The sequence below is a fragment of the Taudactylus pleione genome, unplaced genomic scaffold, assembly GCF_031769625.1.
Source record: "Taudactylus pleione unplaced genomic scaffold, aTauple2 ptg000039l, whole genome shotgun sequence".
Lineage (NCBI taxonomy): Eukaryota > Metazoa > Chordata > Amphibia > Anura > Myobatrachidae > Taudactylus > Taudactylus pleione.
The window spans coordinates 7,688,209-7,714,404 of NW_028284441.1; the positions used below are offsets into that span (position 1 = coordinate 7,688,209).

Here is a 26,196-nt window from a genome sequence, read left to right on the forward strand (position 1 = left end):
TGTACCTAAATCAACCATTTATCGGATCATCAAGAACTTCAAGGAGAGAGGTTCAGTAGTTGTGAAGAAGGCGTCAGGGTGCCCAAGAATATCCAGGAAGCGCCAGGATCGTCTCCTAAAGTTGATTCAGATGCGGGATCGGGGCACCACCAGTGCAGAGCTTGCTCAGGAATGGCAGCAGGCAAGTGTGAGTGCATTTTCACGCACAGTGAGGTGAGGACTTTTGGAGGATGGCCTGGTGTCAAGAAGGGCAGCAAAGAAACCACTTCTCTCCAAGAAAAACATCAGAGACCGACTGATAATTCTGCCAAAGGTACAAGGATTGGACTGCTGAGGACTGGGGTAAAGTTCTTTTCTCTGATGAATCCCCTTTCAGATTGTTCGGGGCATCTGAAAAAACGCTTGTCCGGAGAAGGAAAGGTGAGCGCTACCATCAGTCCTGTCATGCCAACAGTAAAGCATCCTGAGACCATTCGTGTGAGGGGTGCTTCTCCGCCAAGGGAGTGGGCTCACTCACAATTTTGCCTAAGAACACAGCCATGAATAAAGAATGGAACCAAAACATCCTCCAAGAGCAACTTCTCCCAACCATCCAAGAACAGTTTGGTGACGAACACTGCCTTTTCCAGCATGATGGAGCACCTTGCCATAAGGCAAAAGTGATAACGAAGTGGCTCGGGGAACAAAACATCAAAATTTTAGGTCTATGGCCAGGAAACTCTCCAGACCTTAATCCCATCGAGAACTTGTGGTCAATCCTCAAGAGACTGGTGGACAAACAAAAACCCACAAATTCTGACAAACTCCAAGCATTGATTAGGCAAGAATGGGCGGCCAGTCAGTCAGTATGTGGCCCAGAAGTTGATTGACAGCATGACAGGACGAAATTGCAGAGGTCTTGAAAAAGAAGGGTCAACACTGCAAATATTAACTCTTTGCATAAACTTAATGTAATTGTCAATAAAAGCCTTTGACACTTATGAAGTGCTTGTAATTTTACTTCAGTATACCATAGTAACATCTGACAAAAAGGTCTAAAAACACTGACGCAGCAAATTTTGTGAAAACCAATACTCAAAACTTTTGGCTATGGCTGTATTTGATAGTTGGCTATCTAGTGCAGCAGCTCACCATTAACATAAAGTGTCCATCTACCTTTTGTTCGATAGAATATAATAAACCTTTGCTGTTGATCTGCTTAGTTTTGCGAGACTGATACATTTGCATTCAGAAAACCTGTATTAACTTTGTTTTAAAAATGTGCATTATTTTGATGGTTAGACTACACAAAGCACTGATTTTCCCAAAGGATCAGCGTGGTAACTGGATTTTTTATTGCAGCTTTTAGCCGCTCCTCTCGACAAGACTATGGATCTTTAGATCCAGGGTTCACTATGAGAAGAAAAATGGAGCATCTAAGAGAAGAAAGAGAGCAAATAAAACTGCTACGTAATGTAAGTGGGAATGGATTTTAATAGCTTACTGGGGGTTTGTGGGAACATAGTGTCTGATTTAGAGATGTATGCAAACCTGATGGTGTACATACATCTCTGATGTGTGGCGATCTGCGCATGCGCAGAACTGTACTGGGCATGTGCAGATCTGTCTGCAGCGATGGTCGCAGTCCCCCCTTATGCTGGGCATGCACTATACAATTATCTGTCAGATATCTGGCTGGTTGGAATGAAAACCTGGTAATGTATGGGAGCAAATAAAAAATATCAATTTGCTCACAAACACTGGAAAATAGCCAAAAATGGTCGTTTAGACAAATTGGTTAAAACACACGAATTTAACCAATTTGAACAATTGTTTTTTTGTCCATTTTCCAGTGTTTAAAACCATATGATCAGCTGTCATTTGCTCCCATACATTACCAGGTTTTCATTCCAACCAGCCAGATTGGACAGAGATCTGACAGATAATTGTATAGTGTATGCCCAGCATTAGTCGCAGCATGATTGACATGCAGTGGCTGGCTCTGGGCGGGGAAAGGCTGGTGACAGCCAGCGTTGCCAAAAATGGTGGGGAGGGGGGGTGTTGGTCCCGTTTTCGGGGCATGCCGTGACCAGTGGCTGTTTCCTTGGAAGCAGCTAATTAGCTCCAGCATTGTGAAAGCATCGGCCTTCCTGATTTATCATGAGTTACTCAATGACCGTTGTTCACAATGACCAATGTTCACGCAGATGATCCGATGCTGCGTCTTTGGATGCAGCAGCAGGTCACAGAAGCCTGCGGTGGGCGTCCCTCTCTGCTACAGACTTATCCTTCTTCTTACATCTTTTCACACAACAGCTGCATCCAAACATGAAGCTGCTGTGAGAGCTGCGTATAACTGTGAGTCAGGCACGTAGTCAGGATTGGCTTCTGCACTGTTAGATGATGTACATGTTCACATTATACATTGTGTGCTCTGCTTATATCATACCTTTTTAATATTTTATTTTTCAGACTTTAATTTTGCTCTCAAAATTATAATTGTACACTAGTGTAGTTACTGATGATTAGTATATTATGATCATGAACCCTCCTATTAAGGCTGAAAGTAGAATACGACATTCCATTACATTATGTGTTATAGATACGCGGTTGAAGTCCATGTAAAATTTAGGCTGATCTCTGACAACTTTAGTTATTGGAGACCATACTTCACACAGCCATGGCCATATTACTGTTTACCTCGTCGTCCATGCTTTATATACAGTACACTCAGCACTAACTCTGCACTTGGCCTCTCCCCAAATCCTCCCTCGGGCAGCTTCCTGGCTCATCTTATTATATAACAAGCTATAGAGTGTGTCTAGCGCAAGTCAACTAGATCTGTAGGAAGGCCCCTCCCTACCCTCACAGCTCTCACTGCCTTCCTGGACACAGATTTCACACATTTCCTAGGTATTTAGATTGTTTGCTAGGTTTTTAACATAAGTAAACTGCATGGAAAGGGTTATGACCTGAACAGGACCACTGGAAGGGTCTGTCAGGGACACATTCTGGGGGGTGTGGCCCAACATTTTGGGGAGTGGTCACACAGTTGCCAATACCAGGGCTCTTTATATTCTGCAGGAAAAGTGGCCTTGCCATGTTAGTCATGTCTACAGGAGTGCTGTCAGAATGCCGAGCGCTGGGATTTCGATGGTCAGAATACCGGCGCTGGCATCCCGACCACCGGAATCCCGAAGGTAAGTACTGGTGTTAGGGGGAGGATTAGGCACTAGGAGGAGGGTTAAGCTGTGTGGGGGGAGGTTAAATTTAGACATCGGGGAGGGGTAGGGTTAGGCACTAGGGGGGAAGGTCAGGTTTAGGCATCGGGGAGGAGTAGAGTTAGGGGTTAGGCTTACTTAACCGGGGGCATCGGCATTATAATCTGGTCAGGATGCAGGTGTCTGGATTCTGACTGTTGGGATCCCGAGCACGGGCATCCCATACCCAGCCCGTGTCTGCACCCCTCTGGGAGGGCCTCTTTAGCGATCATTTGAAGCCGAGAACCTGATGGTGGCCATGGACATTACAAACTAGTGTTTCTAGTGTCACCATATCCACAACTGCTGGAACTCTTGTCATATTCTTTCCTTATGCATTTATCACAGGTTAAGATTGAGTAAGCAATCTGTGAGCACCAAAACACTATTAATGTGTGTGCACATAGCAGCCAATAAGATTCTACTTTACATTTATCTAGCACCTTACAGAAGATAAGTTAGAATCTGGTTGCTACAGACAACTTTTCCACTCTTCCCCCCCCCCCCCCCCCCCAATATATATTGGAGGAGTTTTTATGGATATAATTTTGTCCCTGATGCCCCTACTCATCTTTTCAAGTATAGTACTGTAATAGTTGGCAAATAGCCACTATATGACCTTTGTTTGCTCTTACTTATATTAGTACTTTGACTGACTGTGTCTATTATTGACTGATAAAATGTGTTTTTAGCTATGTAATAAGAAGAAATTGTAATATTTCTGCAGAATCTGGAAGCCAGACTGAAGGTAATTTTGCCAGATGATATTGGGGCAGCACTCATGGATGGAGTTGTTTTGTGCCATCTCGCCAATCATATACGACCCCGTTCAGTTGCCAGCATTCACGTTCCATCACCAGCAGTGGTAAGAGGTTTTGTTTCTACAATTGCTATGATGGTCCTTACATAGTTTTTGCCATGACTGGGGTTTCTGCATTGACCTTCTTAAAGAACATCATTGTAAGCTTACTCATATCCACAATCAGACTGAAGTTAGTAGCCACTCTCTTCTACATTGCTTTAGAACTTTAGAATGTGCTCTTCATTTATGTTGTTTCTTCCTTGCAAAAGTGGATATCAGAAGTGGACGTGACGATGAGCCTTTAGGAGCCTGACATGGCAACTAAAGATAGTCAAGTACATAATTAATATACAGTGTCAAATAATGTCCTAGTATGGCAACTTGTGTCCTAGTATGTGATTTACATATTAGATTGACTTGTGTTATAGAAGGTGCTTGTTGTGAGCTAGATGTACGCAGATGGAGCAGACAGTGTTAGAGCATTTTATACACTTGGCACATCAAGTTGTACTTAAACAGCTCAGCAGATTCTTTCTATTTATGTAAATAGATTCTGGATAGTCCAATGGGGCTCTTGGGCACTCAAGGTTGTCTTCGGTGGCGAACACTCGTAATGAGCAATTGTGTTCACTTTCATCTTTGTTTTTGTTTTTTGCCGCATTAGATTCAAAAAACAGAATTCTTTTACATTTTATTATAATGATTGAAGAACATAAAAATATATTTTCATTTATTACAAAGTGGGGGACAACGATTTTGTTTCTTTTTTAAATAAACATTGTGTTTTAGCCTTTTATAGTGGAACTGCTGGGATGGTTGCCTCACCATGGATCAAGGTCTTTCCATTACCCCAACCCCTACAGTTCAGGGCAGTATGGAATATCTCCACTCATTTTCAGCCCAAGTCAGGTAGCTCGAAAGTTTGAGAACCCTTCAGAATTTTCTAGATTTCTGCTGAAATTTGGCCTAAAACTATCTCAGATTTTCACACAAGTCTTAAAAGTAGATAGAGAATCAATTCAAACAAATGAGACAAAAAAAATTAGACGTACTTAGTGGCAGTCCAAAATTCAAATAGGGGAGCCACACAAACTACCAGTGAGTCACGTGTTTGGCAGCGTCGGGAAGGGCAGTTGGTGTGGCTCCCCTATTGGAGTCTTGGAGTGCACAGCAGCCCTACCTCTGGAGTCGCCACTGATCCTAATCCTCCCCCTAACCCACCTTTCTTCAGGGTCCATAGGCTCCACAGGGAGACCTTGGGGTGTAGGTTATGGGAACCAATCCGGCACCACGCTGTTAAAGCTTTAGCTCCCAGAATGCACTGGGTCCACTCTCCCTATACCCTGCTGCCGATCCAGAGGCACCTCAGCTTCGTTGGTACTTGGCTGGAGTCTGGTCACCATATATGCTGTTAGTCAGCCCCTAAAACTTATTTCTTTATTTTATTTAGTTACTTTTAGCGACTAGAGCGCACAGCAGCATACTGTCTGTAAGACGTCTGTGCTGCCGCTCCGCCACCCCTCTGGTGCCACGACACCAGTACCAATCTGGGGATCTCGGCGGGAGTTCCGGGGGTCAGCGATAGCCAGGGTCCCCGGAGAGAGCCCAGAATGCACCCGGACTTCAGGGGACAGGTAAGAGCGAGTTGCCGCTCACGGTGACCAGCGCGTAAAAAAATCGCAGTCGATATCTCTGGTCGCAGGGGACAGACTGGAGGTGCTGGGTGTGGACGCAAGGCTGCGGCTATCGCGATCCAACTTGACCACCAGGGACATTTTGGTGCGGGAACCAGCGTCCCAGGGGTTAATAACCGGCCAGGGGAGCTTCCCTGTTTAATCGGCTCCTCCCCTCAGTTCAGCGCGCCTTTCCACTGCGGTCTGGCTTCCCTGAGTTACTCTCCTCCTCCGGACACGCCCCCTCTGAGGTCCCCGGCGGCCAATTTCTAAGTGTGCGGTCGCAGTTCTCCCAGGACAGCGCGTGGTCCGGTCTCCCTGCATACCTCTCCCCAGGGTCAGCGTATGTAGCGCTATTTCCTACCAGACACTGCAACTGTGTAGTTGAATATAGTGCCGTTTTGCAGCGTCTTTCTGCATTGCATGTGACTTGTGCTAGCACTATCTGTCAACTTATGACTATACCTTTTCTCTCTGTTCTGCCCTAATACAGGTGGTGTTAGGGTAGATCATACCTGACTTCATATATACTAATTCAATATATCTGAGGTCTGTCACATACTGTTGTGTGCTGCACTGTGCCATATCTTGGCAAAGGGTTCCTGCAGCTCCCATAAGCATAAGACAGGACCAGTATATTTCTTCCTGTTGTATTTTTATATAATATACTCATGGTTGCTTTGTACACAGTGCGCTATTGTGTGTCATTCACCCTGCAGACATATCTGGCAAGGGTAATGGACACATTCCTGTACTGTGTCGCAATCTTGCAGATTATGTACTGCAGTTTTCAGTGAGAGGGATGTGGTTCAGTATGGGCTATGTATGAGGTGTTATAACCAGCCAGGTTCCTCGAACCCCCTAACATCAGTACAGGAGTCCCTTTGGGCGTTTTTCTCTCAGATGCTGGCCTCAATTATAGACCGCCTGGCGGTCCTGGCTGTTGCTCTTCCTATGGAGGTACTACAGCAACCTGTCCCTCGCTCACAGGGACTACCACTGAATATGCAGACCCCTCCTGTACCTCAGCAGGCGGTCATGCCCACCGTGGGATAACTATAGGGCCCTCCACCATGGGTGGATGTTTTCTCTAACTCAGTACAGAGTCTGGCACCAACCTCTACTGCGCTTCAGACCATGTTACAGAGTGAGAAGCCCATTGGACCAGCTAAGCGCCCTATGTTGACATCTCAATCCACACAGCTATCAGAATCTGAGATGTCTTCTGATGACTGAGAAGTGGCTGATGCCTCTAACCCTGACTCCCCTTGGCAAGAGGCGGAGCCTAAGTCAAGAATTAATATTCCTGCCTTGGTGCGTGCGGTCAGATCCGCATTGGTGATTGAGGATGACGAGACAAACCCTAAATCCAAACGCACAGTTTAAACAGGTGAAGGTAACTTCGGCTGTATTCCCTCTGTCAGATCAGCTAGTGGATCACATGGTGGATGCATGGAAATCGCCTGGTAAGAGGCATCAACCTCAGAAACGTTTGACCTCCTGTTACCCGTTTCCGGAGGCTCATTGTAAAAAGTGGCAATCCCCCCTGCGGTGGATTCACACGTTACATGGCTAATAAAGAGTGCAACGTTACCTATGCCTTCCATCTCTTCCTTGAAGGATCCTATGCATAGGAAGGTGGAAACTTGCCTGAAGTCTATTTACACTCTTTCAGGACCTGTTGCCCGCCCGTCCACGGCTATCTCCTGGGTAGCTAAGGCTATAGAGAGTTGGACCGATACACGTAAGGACTCCTGTGAAGTTCCAGAGGATCAGGTGTCACTGATCGGCCATATTATGGACGTGGCTGCATATATTGGTGAGGCCACTCTGGATGCTAGTCTACTGATATCCAGGGTCGCAGCCATGTCTGCTTGCCGTTTCCTGTGGTTACGCTATTGGAGCGCAAATGCCGATTCTAAGAAGGCCTGGGGAGGCCTTGTCCTATAATGGGGAGATTTTGTTTGGTCTAGAACTGGACAAGATTGTTGACACGTTGGCCAAATCATCTGCATTTCTGCCTTCAGCATCTGCTCCTGCAAAGGCTCGTAGCGCCTCCTTTAGATCCTTTCGTCCTCAAGGGAAAGCCAAAGGCAGTCCTTTCCAAATCAGTCCGCTGCCAAGAAATTAGCCAAGCCTAAGAAACAGGCCTGGAGCACAGAACGCCCAGCTTCCAAGCAGGAGGATAAACCCGCAGCCTGACTGGGCGGGCCTCCCTCTGGGGGACTCCAGAGTGGGAAGCCGACTTCTTCAGTTCACCCAATACTGGTGTCAAACCACCAAGAATGCTTGGGTAAGAGAAGTGGTCTCTTGGGTACGCATTCATTTCTCCGAAGGTTTTGGGATCAATGGTGTCCACATTCGAGATGGTGGAATATGCTCCGTTCCATTCCAGGCCCCTGCAGGGGCTGATCCTCTCCAGGTGGAATGGATTACCCCGCCAGATCAGAGCTCAGACTATGGTTCTCTCTCTGGAGGTGCATCTGTCCCTCTCTTGGTGACTACAGACTGCTCATCTAACCAAGTGTCGCCCCTTTTGGACCCCGGACTGGATACTCCTCACAACGGATGCCAGTCTCTGGGGATGGGGCGCAGTGACTGGTCCACACGCCTTTCAGGGCCGGTGGACAACGGTGGAGGCATCCCTGCCCATCAACATATTGGAACTTTGGGCTGTGGACAGGGTCCTCGTGATGGCAAAGCACATTCTTCACGGAAAGCCTGTGCAAGTTCAGTCCGACAACGCTTCCACAGTGGCTTACATCAACCATCAGGGAGGCACTCGAAGTCGGGCAGCAATGACAGAAGTGTCAGACATTCTGACATGGGCAGAATCTCCTCTCCCGGCCATTTTGACAGTGTTCATTCTGGGAATTCTCAATTGGGAAGCGGACTTCCTCAGCCGTCCAGACGTACATCCAGGAGAATGGTCTCTTCATCAAGAAGTGTTTCAACTCCTAGTGGACAAATGGTTTGTGTACCTATTTCCTCCAGTCTCCCTGCTTCCTCGAGTTCTTCGGAAGTTCAAACAAGACAGAGGCACTGTTTTGCTGGTGGCTCCAGCTTGGCCCAGACGTCATTGGTACTCAGGACTTCAGAGTCTCTCAAACGACACTCCGTTTCTGCTGCCTCAACGTCCGGACCTGTTGTCCCTTGGTCCTTGCCTTTACCTGGATCGTCTGTCTTTGACGGCGTGGCTCTTGAGACATCCCTCCTAAGGTCCAAGGCATTCTCTAGCTCTGTTATCAACGTAGAATTGCTCCGCTTCTGGAAATCCACACCTTCCTTCAGGGTGTCCTCTGGATTCAAACTCCCTTTGTCCCACCAGTGGCTCCTTAGGATTTGGCAGTAGTTCTTTGGGCCCTCCAGGGTCCTCCATTTGAACCACTAGATTCAGTGGATCATAGGTGGTTATCAGCTAAGACACTTTTTTTTTTTTTTTTTTCCCTCACCATTGCAACTGGCAGAAGGGTGTCAGAATTGGGAGTGCGCTCCTGTTGTCCTCCTTTTCTGATATTTCACTAGGACAGGGCGGTGCTTCGTACTTGCTCTGAGTTCCTACCTAAGGTTGTTTCTAGTTTCCATATTAATCAGGAAATTATATTACCGGCCTTTCTGTCTCCAGACTTCTTTGCAGGAGAAGCCTTATTGGATGTGGTCCGCGCTCTCAGGATTTATGTGGACCAATTCTCTTCGGAAATCAGACTCATTGTTTGTGCTCTATGGATTTCACAAGAAGGGATGACCAGCCAATAAGTAAACATTGGCTAGATGGCTTCGTATGACTATCTCAGAAGCTTACACGCAGGCACGTCTGCCTGTTCCGTCATCTGTTAAGGCTTTCTTTTTGGTCTGTGGATCCCTCGTGGGCAGATCGCCGTGGCGCCTCGGCTATTCAGCTTTGTAAGGCGGCAGCTTGGTCTTCTGTTCAGACCTTTCTAAGGTTCTATGCATTTGATACCGTCACCTCTCAGGATGCTTCCTTTGGGTGCCGGATTCTCCACTCTGCACAGGAGAGTCCCCACCCTTAACAGGACTGCTTTGGGACATCCCCAAGGTCTCCCTGTGGAGCCTATGGACCCTGAAGATGAAAATGAGGTTATGGTAAGAACTTACCTTTTGTTAACGTTCTTCTAAGTCCATAGGGTCCACAAGGCACCCGCCCTGATGCACCTGGCTTGATATGGGCGAGTTTGCTGGTCACCGGTTTCCCATCTCCTTTTTTGTGAGTGTTTCTTGAGTGTACTAGTCTTCCTTCCCTCTTTCCCTCTTACCCTCCTCCGGCCTTTGGCTTATTACCAGGTCTCTGGCTCGGGGGCGGGGTATACCGAGAGTGGACCCAGTGCATCTTGGGAGCTAAAGCTTTAACTGCGTGGTGCCCGGATTGGTTCCCATCACCTACACCCCAAGGTCTCCCTTTAGACCCTATGGATTTCGAAGAAAGCGAGTTAACAAAGATAAGTACTTGCCATAACTAATTTTCCCGCAGCCTAATCCCTAAACTTAACCCTAATACTTGCCGCTGGGATGTCAGCGTCGGGATTCTGGAGCAGACTACAACCCGATAACAGCAGCATGCATTCAAAAGGAGTAGTTTTTTTTTAAATTAAGTTTTTTACATTTTTTCCTAAAAAGTGTTTATTTTTTGAACGGCCAATATATATGTCTGTGTGTACCCAGCTTAAGTGTGGTTAGTTTCTGAGGAATCTTCATATTTACAAGATAATTGCACTCACATTGCGGTTTCCACAGTGTTTGGTTGCCATGCATACTTTATATAATCAAGCTGCATAGCGAGAAATTCATTCCCACACAGATCGTTGACTAATGCAAGTACTATTTGGTGTACATAGATCTGGTACTAATAAACTATTACATACTGTAGTTTAGAATTTCCAGGTCTGCCCTATGGTTCTGGGAAGTCATTAGTCAATGGCAAATTAAGGAATTAGCAAATCTACTATTTGTAAGGAATCTGTATTTTATCCTGCCGGATGTCAGCCCAGCAGATGTAATACCGATGCCGGAAGCTAGAAAGGAACCTGACACCGACAGGTTATCTAATCTATCCTTAACCTTCCCCCTCCCCTAACCCTCCCTTAGGGGTGCCTAACCCTAACTTCCCACCAGGGGTGCACCTAACTCCCCCTACCCTGCACCCTAAACCTAACCCTCCCTGGGGGCTGCCTAAACCTAACCTCCCCCCGGGGGTGCCTAACCCTAACACCCTCTGGGGGGGGGCACAATCCTAAATTCCCCCCATTTCGAATGACTGCTTACTGACTGCATACCATTTGTAATACAGCTTTCAGAACTATCTAAAATAGTCTTTTTTTTTTTTTTTTTTGTTCTTTTATCAGACACAATAATTTTGTTTCCATGTAATGTAATCTAGCCCTTACTCTGAATTCTGTAAGCCTTTCTTGGAAAATGTTGGCAGCTATTCACATTCACAAACCGCAGGTCTTCAACTTTGAGGTCTTACAGGGTTCTTTTTCTAAAGTAAGCCACTATATTAAGAACAAACACCGAACATTCAATAGTTTCAGCATGTTCGTGGTTTTTTTTTTTTTTCGCTATTCCACAGAATAGACCTACTTCATGTTTGAGTCTTGTGACTGTACTGGCTGTATGCTGAAGTAGGGATGTTTTAAGCCTTTAACCTCTTAGTAACATGGAGGTTCATTTTCTTATTTTATCATTTTAAATGGTGGTATCATCTCTGTTGGGGCAGGATAGGAGACAAGAACCTGTTCCCTAGGCAGTTCTGATAATTTTTCTGCAGGTTTTAATTAAAACACTATTTGGATAATAATGCTGTGACGTATACCTTGTATTGGATTCTACTGGTTGGTCATTACCTACAGCCAAGAGAAAGTCAAAGAGAACTGTCAGTTACACAAGGTAACTTACTTAAAAGAAATTTAAAACCACAAACACCAATGGTGTAACTCTGTAGCGCAGAGCTTTTCGTGGGGCTTTTTACCTTCAACTGCGTCTGATTCGCAAAGCGAATAGGACCCACAAGCAGCTTCTGCTGATTAAAATATGTCTATATTCTGTTTGCAACTGCAGATGTACAGTATCTGCATGTGAAATGCTATGTTAGGGTCAGTCACTGACACTGTAACGTAGCATTTCGCATGCAGATACACCTGCTGTCGCACACAGGATATTGGCATGCTGCATATCATTTTAATCAGCATAAACTGCTTGTGTGCTATTCGCATCATTTTGTGAATGAAACGCATTTGGAGGTAGAGTTGCACAAAAAGATGCTCTGCGCTACTAAGTTGCACGGCGCTCACACGTTTAACGTGACTTGTAGGGCACAGAGGTAAAATGTATGTAGACATATCTGTAGTGTAAAATGGGATCTAGCTCTATATATACATAAATGATCATAATAGGTCATTAATGTGTGCAGAGAGCAAAACAATGGTGAACATGTTGGTCATTGGATCAATGCTGAAGAATGTTTTGGAAAGTACATGTGGAGAGAAAGCAACAGGTATTTTTGCATACAGAGATGAAAGCTCATTACTTAAGGCTCGTTAAGTGTTTTCTCTGCACTGCCGTGCTCAATGTCGTTAACGATATTGAGCATACACACTGAATGATATCGTTAACGATATCATTCACTGATGGCACCCTCCCTCATCCCCGTACTTGCAGAACCTGACTATATCGTCAGGTTGCCCATCAAGTACGGGCAATGAAAGACCTTGTTAACGATCCGCAGGAGCGTGCATTGTTAACTATGTCTTACATACACACTGGACGATATTGAACGCGATTAATGATATCGTTATCGTCTAGGGTGTATGCGGCTTTAGATGCTGGAATAGAATGACGTACCCTCTTTACCAGCATTCGAGTAGTAATTGAAGTGGTTTATTTTAACTGTTTTTAGAGTCTGGCCTTCTCTAAATAATAGATCACATTTTCTAGTATGGTTTCAGCTCTTTCAAACCGTTTTGTCAAAACGCACATTTGGTCTATAATAAAGCTTTATTGTAAATCCTCATCCAAATTGCTTCCAAAGGGAAGGTAAAAGGGGGAAAGAACCCAGGCACTGGCATTAACCCTAAAATGAGTTAGAAGTGATATGTACAGGAAACTCCACTGTAATATAAATAAATGGCCCGCAGGGCTGAACTATAGTTTTGATAGGTGTTCCCCTGAGAGTAAAAGCAGTACTATGGAAAAAAAACAGAAAAGTACTTTTTCTTCAGGGTCCACAGGAACTACCTTGGGGTATATAGTTGGAGTAATCCAGTTCAAGCTCCCAGCATGCATAGGGCCTTTTCCCTATATACCCAGCCACAGGCATTCAGTTTTTTTGTTTGGTGCTCGGCAAATGTCCAGACGCACCTCTTATAACAGCAGGACTGCTTAGGCAGTCCTAGGCTTTTTTATTTTTTGATTTACCTTTTGGTTTTCTTCTTCAGGGTCCATAGAATCCACAGAATCTACCTTGGGGTATGTAGTGGAAACAATCCATTGCACCAAACCGCTCTAGCTTTGTAGCTCCCAGCATGCATCGGTCCTCCTCCCTATATACCCCGCCCCCAGCCACAGGCATTCAGTTTTTTTGTTTAGTGCACGGCAAGTATCCAGACGCACCTGTTATACAGCGGGACGGCCTAGGCAGTCCCAGGCTTTTTTTATTTTATGATTTACTTACGGTAGTTTTTAAACTACCGAGTTTAGCAGTACCAGGTGCCGGTAAAGACGCAGGTACTGCGACTCCTACTATCTCCACCGGGGCCAAAAACGCCAGCACCGCTATATGCCCTGAGGTTCTCAGCGAGCCTCAACGTGGCTTTGCTCGCGCCTGTGCTGAGGTCCGGATTGCGGCTACTACTATGAGGTCAGTGTACCCGTGCCGTCAAACTCGCTGCTTAGGGAGATAAGGTGCTTCCCCGGCCGCTCCTCCCCCAAACCAGATGCAACTTCCGGTACGGAGTTCAGCGTCTGGTTTGCTATATTTGACTCTCGCAGATCGCGTTTGTACTGCTGTAGCGGTTGGTCTCAGAGGTTGGTCTGTCTCCCTGTATACCTCTCCCTTGGACCTGGTATATAGCACTCTGAATCAACTAGCCAGCCCCGGAGGGGTAATGGTAGGATATAGAATACCATTTGCAATAGCAATTGTGCGTATTTATGCATTGTATGTGACTTTAATGCTAGCTGCTGTGTTTATAATGCCGTTTTGTTTTTCAAAATGTCAGTTATACCTATCACTGTGTTTCTCCTCATCCCTCTGAAAGGTGTGGGGGGTTTCATTGATAAGGGAGTCACATTGCATTTATGCTGTACACATTATACCATTTATACATTTGTCATGTCTAAAGGTGAAGGTTGATATGTCAGTACTCAGATCATGTGTGTCTTGTTTGGCAGGCCGTTAACCTAGATGGATTGTGTAGCCTCTGTTGTAAAAAGCCAGTACATCTAGAGCTCCAGCGCTAGAACCACCTGGGTGTTATCAGGTTTTGTTGCACTTAGTGGACAAAGTCTCAGAAGCGAGGGCTCTGGTTGTGGTACTTCCCCATGCTATGGGGTATTCAGAGCAGTGGCATCCTTCTATGTATATGCCCCCCATGAATCCCTGTTGGGTTGATTCTACTGCTCACTCTAGTCAGAGTACGCCGCTGACTATAGCTCCTCAGCAACCAGATAGACAGGTGGCGTCAAAGCAGGGGCATAAGAGCGCTTCATATCAGTTGCCTCATGATGACCTGGACTACTCTTCAGACTCTGATACTCTGTCTTCTTCCGCTGAGTAAGATCCAGAACTCTATCAGTCTCTTGTGGTTGTCCCCTCTCTGGTGAGAACTGTTAGATTTGTCCTCTGTATAGAGGAAGAGGTGGTCCCACCAACAACCAGGGTGGTCTTTAGGCGTCATAAGGTGGCTAAAGATGATTTTCTTCAGTCTGAGCAACTGACAAATCTTATGTCTGAGGCATGGAGTACTCCTGGGAAGCATTTTCATGCTACAAGGAATATAACCTCTCAGGTTGTGGCACTACAGTCTCATGTGCGCAGTCTTCTCTGCTAGCAGAGAGTGTCAATACATTTGGCAATGCAGGTTCTGGGCTCCATGGTATCCACATTCAATATGGTAGCTTATGCCCAGTTCCACTCCAGGTGCCTCCAGAATTGGATTCTGGCTCATTGGGATGGTCAGTATCATCCGATAAAGGCTTAGATGATCTGCATCTCGCCAGAAGTTCGACTCTTCCTCGCTTGGTGGCGGGAGACGACTTATTTAAACATGGGTCGTCCATTATGGGTCCTGGATACGGTACTCCTCACCACAGATGCAAGTATGTGAGGATGGAGAGCAGTGACTGGCCAGCACACCTTTCAGGGAAGGTGGATGGTTCAGGAAAGTCTCCTACCAATAAATATCTTAGAGCTTCGTGCAGTGCACAGAGCACTCATACTGGCGCAGTACCTCCTACAAGGCAAGCTTGTCCAGATTCAGTCCGACAACGCAACAGCAGTTGCCTACCTCAGCCATCAAGGAGGCACACTAAGTCTGGCAGCCATGAAGGAAGTGTCGGAAATTTTGCTGTGGGCCAGGACACATACGCCGGAGAATGGGCTCTTCATCCGGATGTCTTCAACTCCTGTTGGACAAGTGGAGAGTACCGGATGTAGACCTCATGGCGTCACGTCACAATCACAAAGTCCCCAGGTACGGGTCCAGAACAAGGGACCCCTCAGCCGCCTCTGTGGACGTTCTGGCGGTGAGATGGGACTTCAGGTTGGCATACCTGTTTTCCCGAATCTCCCTCCTCCCAAGGGTTGTTAGAAAGTTCAAGCAGGATAATACTAATAGCCCCTGCCTGGCCCAGGAGGCATTGGTTCTCCGACCTGACTTGTCTATCCATAGACAGTCCACTTCCTCTACGGCCAGATCTGCTGGTGCAGGGTCCCTGCCTTTATCAGGATTTACTTCGACTGGCTTTGACGGCATGGCTCTTGATTCTGCCATCCTCAAGGCCAAAGGTTTTTCGGCCTCTGTGATTCAGACTATGCTGAGGGCAAGGAAGCCTGCTTTCGCCTGCATCTATCACATAATTTGGCATTATTTTTTTCTTTGGTGTGATCACAGAAAATATGACCCTAAGATTTTCAAGGTTGCAAGAATACTTGCTTTTCTGCAGGCAGGATTAGACTTAGGTCTTCGCCTGGCTACCTTGAGAGTTCAGGTGTTTCTGCATTGTCAGTTTTGTTCCAATACAGAATTGCCTCTCTGCCGGATGTTAGAACATTCTTGCAGGGGGTTCTCCGGCTGCAACCTCCATTTGTCCTTCCGGTGGCACCGTGGGATTTGACTTTGGTTTTCAGGGCATTACAGATTGTTCCCTTTGAACCTCTGGATACGGTGGACGTAAGATGGTTGATTTGAAGACACTTTTTCTTCTCGCTATCGCCTTGGCTCGTAGTGTTTCTGACTTGGCAGCTCTGTCATGTCGCTCTCCATATTTGATTTTCCATCAAAATAGAGCTGTCCTCCGTACTAAGGTGGGTTACCTTCCAAAGGTGGCTTCCCATTTCCATATGTATGAGGAGATTTTAGTTCCGGACTTTGGGCCTGATTCAGACCCACTCGCGAGCGGCTGTCCGCTCGCAAGTGGGTCGATGCTGTGCACTGAGCATGCGCACGACGGAGGGAGCTCCGTCGTGCGCATGCGCGAGACGTGACGAGTGAAGGACTTTCCTTCGCTCGTTGTGTCTGATCAAAGGGGGCGTGCTGTCGATGTTGATTGACAGCACGCCCCCTTTGGTGGGCGTGCTGGGGGCGTGCCTCCCAGACGGGGGCGTTCCCAAGGGAACGCCTACCGTCAGAAGCCGGCCCACTGACATCACTAGTGATGTCAGTGGGAGTGATTTTGACTCTGATAGAGCCAAAATCACTCCGGGCCTTGCAGTTGAGAAACTCAACCACAGGCTCCGGCTTGCAGTGGCGATGGTCGCGATGGTCAAGACCATCGCGACCATCAACCTGCACGCTCGTATAGGCTGTGGGTGGTGACCCACAGCTATACGAGCGTCCAGGAGGACGCTCCATTTTTATGGAGGACGGCCCTCATTCAGAGCGAGCGCTCTGCTCAGAGCGTCCAGCTCTGAATGAGGGCCTTTGTCTTCAGACTTGCAGGCGAAGCTTCCTTGGATGTGGTTTGAGCCCTTCCTATCTGTGTGGATCGTACTAGCTCCGGCACAAGAAATCAGATTCGCTCTTTGTGTGTTATGGGCTTCAGAAATGAGGCTGGCCAGCAAACAAGCAGACTTTGGCTCGCTGGCTGCGTACGACTATTTCTCGGGTCTATACACAGGCTGGTCTCCCTGTCCCAAACATGGTGACAGCACATTCTACTCTGTCTGTGGCACCATCGTGGGCGGTTAGACATGGCGTCTCGGCTGAGCAGCTTTGCAAGGCAGCCACTCGGTCTTCCGTCAATACTTTTAGCAATTTCTATGCATTTGATACTTTTGCTTCCCAGGATGCTTCCTTTGGGCAACGGACTCTCCTCTCTGCGCAGGAGTGTCCACCTCCCTTAAGGGAACTGCTTTAGGATGTCCCCAAGGCAGATTCTGTGGACCCTATGGACCCTGAGAGAACTACTTTTTTTCGAGGTCCATAGGGTCCACAGAGCACCCTCCCTGATGCACCTGGCCTCAGTTGGGATCTGTTCTTTTGCTTTTTTTCATCTCACCGATTCTCTCTTCGTATGTAGAGTGTTTCTGGTGTGCGATGTACTTCATTCTCCTCTTTCAGTCTCTTGCCGTTAGGCTTGGTTACAAACTGAATGCCTGTGGCTGGGGGCAGGGTATATAGGGAGGAGGACTGATGCATGCTGGGAGCTCCAAAGCTAGAGCTGTTTGGTGCAATGGATCGTTTCCACTACATACCCCAAGGTAGATTCTGTGGACTCTATGGACCTCGAAGAAAAGGAGTTATCTAAGGTATGTTATACCATAACTCTGATTTTTTTATTTTTATTTATACTACTGAGTTGAGTTAGTACTAAGCGTCCAAAGAGACGCATGTACTACGACTCCTACTACCTCCGCTGATGCAGAAACGGCAGCTTGTGAATGGGCCTTGGGGATTTCGGCGGGTCTCAGCGAAGCTTAGCTAGCAGCGACGCTGGGACCCGGACTGCAATCTTATCCAAGGAGATGACAAGGTAAGACGAATCCTCGCTTGCCGGGAATCGTGCGCTGCAGTCCTGGCTTCCGGTAGGAGACACATCGGAGGCTGCTGCGGGTGAAGGGCTCGTCAGAGTGCCTCACTAAGGCCCCAGGGGCCTTATCGTCTGATGCCGGGAAAGTGTAGTAGACGCACTAGTAAGCGTCTACTACTGTGAGGCCAGCGTACCTGGCCGCCAAAATTGCGTACCTGGCCGCCAAAATTGCGTACCATTGCCGGTCCTCCCCCAACCCAGACTCAACTCCCTGTGTGGGTTCCCACGTCTGGTTTATTTATGACCACCTCGTGTATTGGGACGCTCGCAGTTCACCTATGGTGCGCTGCTGAAAGCCGTTGGTTCTCAGATGTAAAGGTCAGTCTCTCTGTACGCCTCTCCCTTGGGTCAGGTATACAGTGCTCTATATCCTACCAAGCCCATGGGGGTTGGTTAGTTGATTCAGAGCCCATTAGCATATGAAATTATAGTTGCGTTGTATATGACTTTAATGCTAGCTGCTGTATTGACAGTCTTTCTCTAGACAGGATATTTCCCACAAGAAAACGCAGACCAGGAAATCCTGGTCAGTCAAATGTCCAACTTCCAAGCAGGACGTTAAGCCCGCTGCCTGATGGAGCCGGGATCTCGGGGTAGGAGTCCAACTTCTCCAGTTTTCTTACCACTGGCATCAAACCACTATAGATGCTTGGGTTCGAGAAGTGGTCCCTCATGGGTATGCTCTCACGTTCCTTAGGCATTCCCCTCAGAAGTTATTTTGTCCAACTCTCCCTTCCGACCCAGTCAAGGCCTTGGCCCTCCAAGAAGCTATTTGGGCCCTCCTGAGGTCAGGGGTTATAATCCCCGTTCCTGTGATGCAACAGGGAAGGGGTTATTATTCAAATTTATTTCTGATTCGCACCTATTCTGAATTTACCCAAATTCCATATGGAAACCCTACGGTCAATTATGCTAGCAATGGAGCCTGGAGATTTCATGGTTTCCCTAGACATACAGGATGCGTATCTGCATGTACCTATTGCACAAACTCACCAAAAGTTTGAGGTTTGCCGTAGGTCAGCAACATTATCAATTTCAGGCTCTGCCCTTCGGTCTGTCTACAGCACCTCGGTATTCACAAAGATTATGGAAGTCATGGTGGCTCATCTCAGGCGACAAGGAGTCAGGATACTACCATACTTAGACAACCTCCAGATATTGGCACATTATCCGGAGGTTTTACAACACCATCTCCAACTGACCATTGCCTGTCTGCAAGAGCACGGCTGGATAATCAATTGGAAAAAGTCTTCTTTTTCTCCAATTCAGCAGATGGTACATTTGGGGGCGCTGCTGGATTCTCTGGGGCAAAGGATTCTTTTACCAGTGGACAAGATTGCTGCCCTACAAGTATAGGTACGCAAACTGCTCCACAATCAGAAAGTGTCAATTCACTTAGCAATTCAGGTACTGGGGTCCATGGTATCCACCTTCAACATGGAGGCTTATGCCCAATTCCGTTCCAGGACACTGCAACGATGGATTCTGTCTCATTGGGATGGTCAGTATCATCTGATAGTCTCAAATGATCCTCATCTCACCAGAAGTACGCCTCTCCCTTGCGTGGTGGCTGCAGATGACTCCTTTAGACACGGGTCACCCATTATGGATCCCAAATTGGGTGCTCCTCACCACAGATGCAAGTCTGCGAGGATAGGACGCGGTGACAGGTCATCACACCTTTTCAGGGAAGATGGACAGCTTAGGTAAGTCACATGCCCCTAAATATTTTGGAGCTTCGTGCGGTGCACAGGGCGCTCGTTCTGGCGCAGGACCTCCTTCACGGCAGGCCTGTCCAGTTTCAGTCCGACAATGCAACCACAAGGGCCTACATCAACCATCAGGGAGGCACACGAAGTCCAGCAGCTATGAGGGAAGTGGCGAACATTCTGGTAATGGCAGAATGCCATCTTCCAGCAATCTCTGCAATATTCATCCCAGGAATCCTCAACTGGGACGCGAACTTTCTAAGTCGTCAGGACATACACGCCGGAGAATGGGCTCTTCGTCTGGATGTCTTTCAGTGCCTGGTGGACAAGTGGGGACTACCGGACATAGACCTCATGGCATCACGTCACAACCACAAGGTCCCCAGGTATGGGTCCAGAACAAGGGACCCCTCAGCCGCCTTCGTGGACTCTCTGGCGGTGAGGTGGGACTTCAGGTTGGAATACCTGTTTCCTCCGATCTCTCCTTTCTCCCAAGGGTTGTTAGAAAATTCAAGCAAAAAGGTGTCAGGATGATACTAATAGCTCCTGCCTGGCCCAGGAGACATTAGTTCACTGGTCTGACATGTCTATCCATAGACAGTCCACTTCTTCTACGGCCGGATTTGCTAGTGCAGGGTCCCTGTCTATATCCGGATCTATCTCGGCTGGCTTTGACGGCATGGCTCTTGAGTCAGACAATGCTTAGGGCAAGAAAGCCCGCATCGATCACAGGATTTGGCATTCTTTTTTTCATTGGTGTTACCACAGAAAATATGACCCTAAGGTTTTCAGGGTCTCCCGAGTTCTTGCTTTTCTTTAGGCTCGACTAGACTTAAGTCTTCATCTGGCTACATTGAGAGTTCAGGTTTCTGCATTGTCAGTTTGGTTCCAGTGCAGAATTGCCACTGTGCCAGACGTTAGAACATTTTTTTCAGGGTGTTCTTCATCTGCAACCTCCATTTGTCTTTCCAGTGGCACCATGTGATTTATCCTTAGTTCTCAGGGAGCTGCAGGCTCCCCCCTTTGAATCCTCCGACGCAGTGAACCTCCAAAAGGTTGACAGCGAAGACCCTTTTTCTCCTTGCTATCTCCTCAGCTCGCAGAGTTTCTGATTTGGCAGCACTTTCATGTCGCTCTCCATTTTTATTTTTCATCAAAACAGAGCTGTCCTCCGTACAAGGGCGGGTTAACCTCCAAAGGTGGTATCCCGTTTTCATATAAATTAAGAATTTTGTAGTCTCAGCCTTTGTCTTCTGTCCTTTCTGTAGGTGAAGCTTCACTGGATGTGGTTCGAGCTCTTCGTATCTACATGGATCGTACCAGCTCCATCAGGAAATCTGATGCATTTTTTGTGTTATATGGCTTTCTTAAACTAGGCTGGCCAGCTAACAAACAGACTCTGGCTCGGTGCCTGCGTATGACTATTTCTCATGTGTATACTCAGGCTCATCTCCCTGTTCCAAACACTGTGACAGCACATTCTACTCGGTCTGTGGGACCATCGTGGGCGTTTAGCCATGGCGCCTCTGCAGAACAATTGTGCAAAGGGAGCGACTTGGCCTTCGTTTCACACTTGCATCAAATTCTATGCATTTGATACTTTTGCCTCCTAGGATGCTTCCTTTGGGCAGCAGATTCTCCTTTCTGCTCAGGAGCATCCCCACCTTTAAGGGAACTGCTTTAGGACATCCCCAAGGTAGTTCCTATGGACCCTGAAGAAGAAAATAAGAGTTAACCTTAGTTAACTCTTTCTTCGAGGTCCATAGGGTCCACAGGGCACCCACCCTGACGTACCTGGCCTCAGTTTTGATCTGTTCTTTTCTTTGTGTCACTGATTCCCTCTTCGTTTTTTGAGAGTGTTTCTTGTGTACACTGTACTTCCTTCTCCATGTTCCTGTGGACCCTATGGACCTCTAAGAAAGAGTTAACTAAGGTATGTTCTACCCTAACTCTTATTTTCTGGAGGGCACTAGATCCTATAGTACAAAATGTCTAAAACATGACAATTTTTTTAATGTATATTTATTAACTGTTATCCGACTTGGAAGCATAAAATCAAATTCATATATCTAATTTCTCGGTGAATAAATAATTGATAATCAAAAGCAGTTGTCCTAATTCCATGGGAGAAATATCCTTTCAATTAATAAAAATGTTTGAAATATCAGGGAAGTATCCCAATGTCTTCACTACAGTATTATATAAATATAATATATAATCCAGAGTCTGTTGGCACATATTACAATATTGGTTCAAAAGTCCTATAAATAGTAAGTGGAGTAATTTCAGTGACCGTGCTCAAAAAGAAATTGCAATGTGCAGGAAAGCTATTTACAATCCTATAATTAAGCAGTGTGTGAGGATAACAGTCATATATAATGAGCAATTATCACAGACAGGAGACAGATTTATAAGCAATTCACAATTCAAATAGCAATTTGCAGGAAAGTTATGTATAATCATACAATTGAGCCGTCTATGAAGGTAAGTCATATATAATGATGAATGCCGCTCGTCAGAATACTGACAGCGGCATCCCGACGGGTTTCTGACTGACACCCGTATGTAAGTATAATACCCCTAACCCTCCCTCCACGGTTCCTAAAGCTAACCTCCCCCTAGTGCCTAAACCTAACCCTCCCCCAGTGGTCCCTAACCCTTCTTCTACTGCCTAATCCTCCCTTAACCTCCGATACTTACCTTCGGGAAGCCGGCTGTCGGTATAATGTCAGCCGGCTTCCCGATTGCATCCCGTGTAGAAGACTGCAGCTGCATGTCATGTACTAGGTAATGAATGACCTGTAAGTGAGTCCCCCACTAAAACTTGAGGATTAGAAAAAGTAAACTCATATCTGCTTTTGCTCCACACAGAAAAAGGGTGAATCTGATACAAGTAGCGCAGATCCCCACTAATTGAGTATGATCAATGAGATAATCATAACAGACTGTGTAAAGATAGGGGCAGAAAACAAACACTCAATGCTGCTACTTACTGCATATGAAAGTTTATAGTGAACAGCAAGTGAGCGATCTCCTGCAAGTCTGTTCCCTATATAGGCCAGTAAGGTTACTCTCTAGCAGCTCGATGTTGTGATGCACAATGTTAGTGAAACAGTTGATTTGCTTCACTGCACGATCTGCTTGTGCTATAAGTAACCATTAAATAGAAAAGTACCTCTGTGTAGTGTTCATAGTGAAGAGTGGTCAGTCCTGTGCACTGGACTGACCCGTGGTGTGTCCAAGACATGCACATTTATCCGGAAGTGGCTTTCTCAAATGGTCACCTAGAGTCTGGCCGTCTCTAAACAATAAATCACATTTGCTAATATGGTTTCAGGTCTTTTAAATAGAGTTTTGCCAAAATGCACATTTGGTCTGTAGCAAAGCGTTATTGTAAATCCTCATCCAGTTCTAATGGCTGAGAAAAGAAAAAAAATACATAAAATGTAAAGAGTCTGTAACATCAAATGTTCTTTCCTTAAATATGCCCAGCACAGATGAATAGACATCGATTAGGTTGCGCTTCTGTGCATGCGGTCAAGAATGTTTCCCTGCTCTTTACATTAAAAACATAGAATTTGACGGCAGTTAAGAACGACTTGGCCCATCTAGACCGCCCGCACACTTGCTGCACAGGCCGCTAGGGAGGGGGGCGCGAAGCGACACTCATCCAGATGGCAGTGGTGGTTATTCAGTGAGTACGAACAACCATCATCTGCAGATCTCTTTCAGGTGTGTACCCAGCTTAAGTGTATCGGTTGTACCCAAGAGCAGTAAAAAAATGTAAAATACCTGCCTGACAGATATAGTGGTTGATGTATCAAGCAATGGAAGAGAGAGGAGAAAAGGACCAGTGGAGAAGTTTCCCCTAGCAACTTTGAGGTATCGTTTACAGTACATTCTATACAATGATGGGTAGAAGCTGATTGGTTGCTATGGGCAACTTCTCCACACTTTTCACTGTTTGATTAATCAACCCCATAATTCTCTAAAGTGCCCTTAAAGCCACCTCTCTTTCTGCTTTGTTATATTTTCTTACCTCTAGTTACATTATATCCAGCATCCAGTGTTGTCACACATCTGGCTTATGGCCCACACCTGCATTCTTGTCAGGCCAAAATCACATCATAATAATGCCAAAGGGATTATGGGTAAGAGAACATGATGACAACTCTGCAGAAAGATGAGTTGCTAGCACAGTCCTAAAAGCCAATTAAAGTTCTGTAAGAAGAATGTTTTTCAGCATTTAATATTATACTTTCTTCTTCAGGGTCCTTGGGCTCCACAGGGAGAGACCTTGGGGTGTAGGTGATGTATCTGGAATCTGGGAACCACGCAGTTAAAAGCTTTAAGCTCCCAGGATGCACTTCGTCCACTCTCCCTATAGCCCGCCCCCGAGCCAGAGGCACGTCAGCGTCCCGGGGGGTTAACGATCAACCAAGGGAGACAGCTTCCCCAACTCAAGTGGCTCCTTCCCTCAGCTCAGGGCGCCTTTCCTCTGCGGGCTGGCTTCTCTGAGCTGTTCTCCTCCGGCCACACCCCCTCTGAGGTCTCCAGCAACCATTTTCTTCAAGTGGTGCAGTTGCAGCGCTCTCAGGACAGCACTACTGTAGGTCCGGTCCCACTACATACCCCTCCCTTGGGTTAATGTATGTAGCGCTATTGCCCACCAGACAGTCTGTGTAGTTAATTGTAGTGCCAATTTGCAGTGTGAATTCTGCATTGTAGGTGACTTACTGTATGCTAGCGCTGCCTGTCTGTCTTTTTTTTCCCTAACTGTCAGCCTTTCCTCTAATTCTGCCCTAATACAGGTGTAGTTAGGGTGGTTCTCATACCTCACATATATAAAAAGATAATATTCGTGAGGTCTGTCACATACTGTTGTATGCTGCACACTGCCATATTTAGGCAGTGGGCTCCTGCAGCTTATCCAAGCATCAGTTAGGAGCAGTGTTTTGCTCTCCGACTAGTATCCTATATACTCGTGATTGCATCATACACAGTGCCATATTGTGGTAAGACATGTCTGACAAGGGTAACAAACACGCTTCTGCACCCATTCTTCTATCTTGCAGGTTATGTGCTGCAGGTTTAAGTGAGGAGGATTATGTGTGAGGTGTTATAATCCTCCATGCACCTCAAACCCACCAACAACTGTACAGGAACTCTCTTGGGCTGCCTCTTCTCAGGTCCTAGCCTAGATTGCGGGCCACCTGGTGGTCCCAGCTGTTTTTCCCCAGATGGGGTTACCTCAGCAGACCATCATGCCCTCTCAGGGACTACCTCAGATTATGCAGACGACTCCTGTACCTCAGCAGTCTGTCATTCCCTTACAGGGACTACCACAGGCTATGCATCCACCATGGGTAGATGTTTTCTCTACTTCAGTGCAGAGCCGGGTGGCTTCCTCTACTGCCCTTCAGACCATGTTGCAGGGTGAGAAACCCCTGAAGCCAGCTAAGCGTCCTGTCTTGTCATCTTAGTCCACACAGCTCTCAGTCTGTGAAGTCATCTGACTGAGAGATTGCTGATGCCTCTGACCCTGACTCACCTCTACAAGAGTTGGAGACTAGGTCAAATATTAATATTCCTGCCTTGGTGCATGCTGTCAGATCCATATTGGTAATAGAGGATGACGAGCCAGCCCCTCAGTCCAAACACCCTCAGTTTAAACAAGTCAAGGTGACTTTGGCAGTACTCCCTCTCAGATCAGCTAGTAGATCACATGGCTGCTGCCTGGCAATCTCCTGGTTAGAGTTATCTGCCTCAACAACGTTTGGCCTCATGTTACCCATTTCCTGAGGCTCATTGTAAAAAATGGGAATCTCCCCCTGCGGTGGATTCTCATGTTACACGTTTAATAAAAAGTGCTACACTACCTATGCCTTCCATTTCTTCCTTAAAGGATCCTACAGATAGGAAGGTGGACATTGCCTGAAATCGATAGGTTCTGGGATCCATGGTGTCCACCTTCAACATGGTGGAATATGCTCAATTTCATTCCAGGCCTCTGCAGGGGCTGATCCTCTCCAGATGGAACAGATTCCCCCACCAGATCAAAGCTCAGACAATAGTGCTCTCGCCGGAGGTGCTTCTGTCTCTGTCTTGGTGGCTACTGAGGTGTCATCTAATCAAGGGTCGCCCCTTTTGGATCCCAGACTGGGTACTCCTAAAATGGATGCCAGTCTCCAGGGCTGGGGCAAAGTGACCGGTCCACACACTTTTCACAGTCGTTGGACAGCAGTCGAAGCAACATTCCCAATCAACATAATGGATCTTCGGGCCGTTTACAGGGCCCTCAAGATGGCCAAACGCATACCTCCCTGAAAACCTGTGCAGGTTCTGTCCGACAACACCACCACGGTAGCTTACATCAACCATCAAGGAGGCACTCTAAGTCGGGCAGCAATGACAGAAGTGTCACGCATTCTGACATGGGCAGTGTGTCATCTCCCGGCCATTTCGGTAGTGTTCATTCCGGGACTTCGTAATTGGGAAGCAGACTTTTT

The 26,196-nt window shown here is 46.7% G+C and overlaps 1 protein-coding gene across 2 annotated transcripts in view; it reads left to right on the top strand.

Annotated features, from left to right (window-relative positions):
* The window catches only part of LRCH2 (leucine rich repeats and calponin homology domain containing 2), a 181,624-nt gene that overhangs the window by 137,537 nt on the left and 17,891 nt on the right, over window positions 1-26,196 (top strand). For both annotated transcript variants that reach the window (XM_088453038.1, XM_088453043.1), the window contains 2 exons: window positions 1,342-1,454; window positions 3,967-4,104. In XM_088453038.1, coding sequence (XP_088309164.1) covers window positions 1,342-1,454; window positions 3,967-4,104 — 251 coding nt within the window. The remainder of the gene's footprint in view (window positions 1-1,341; window positions 1,455-3,966; window positions 4,105-26,196) is intronic.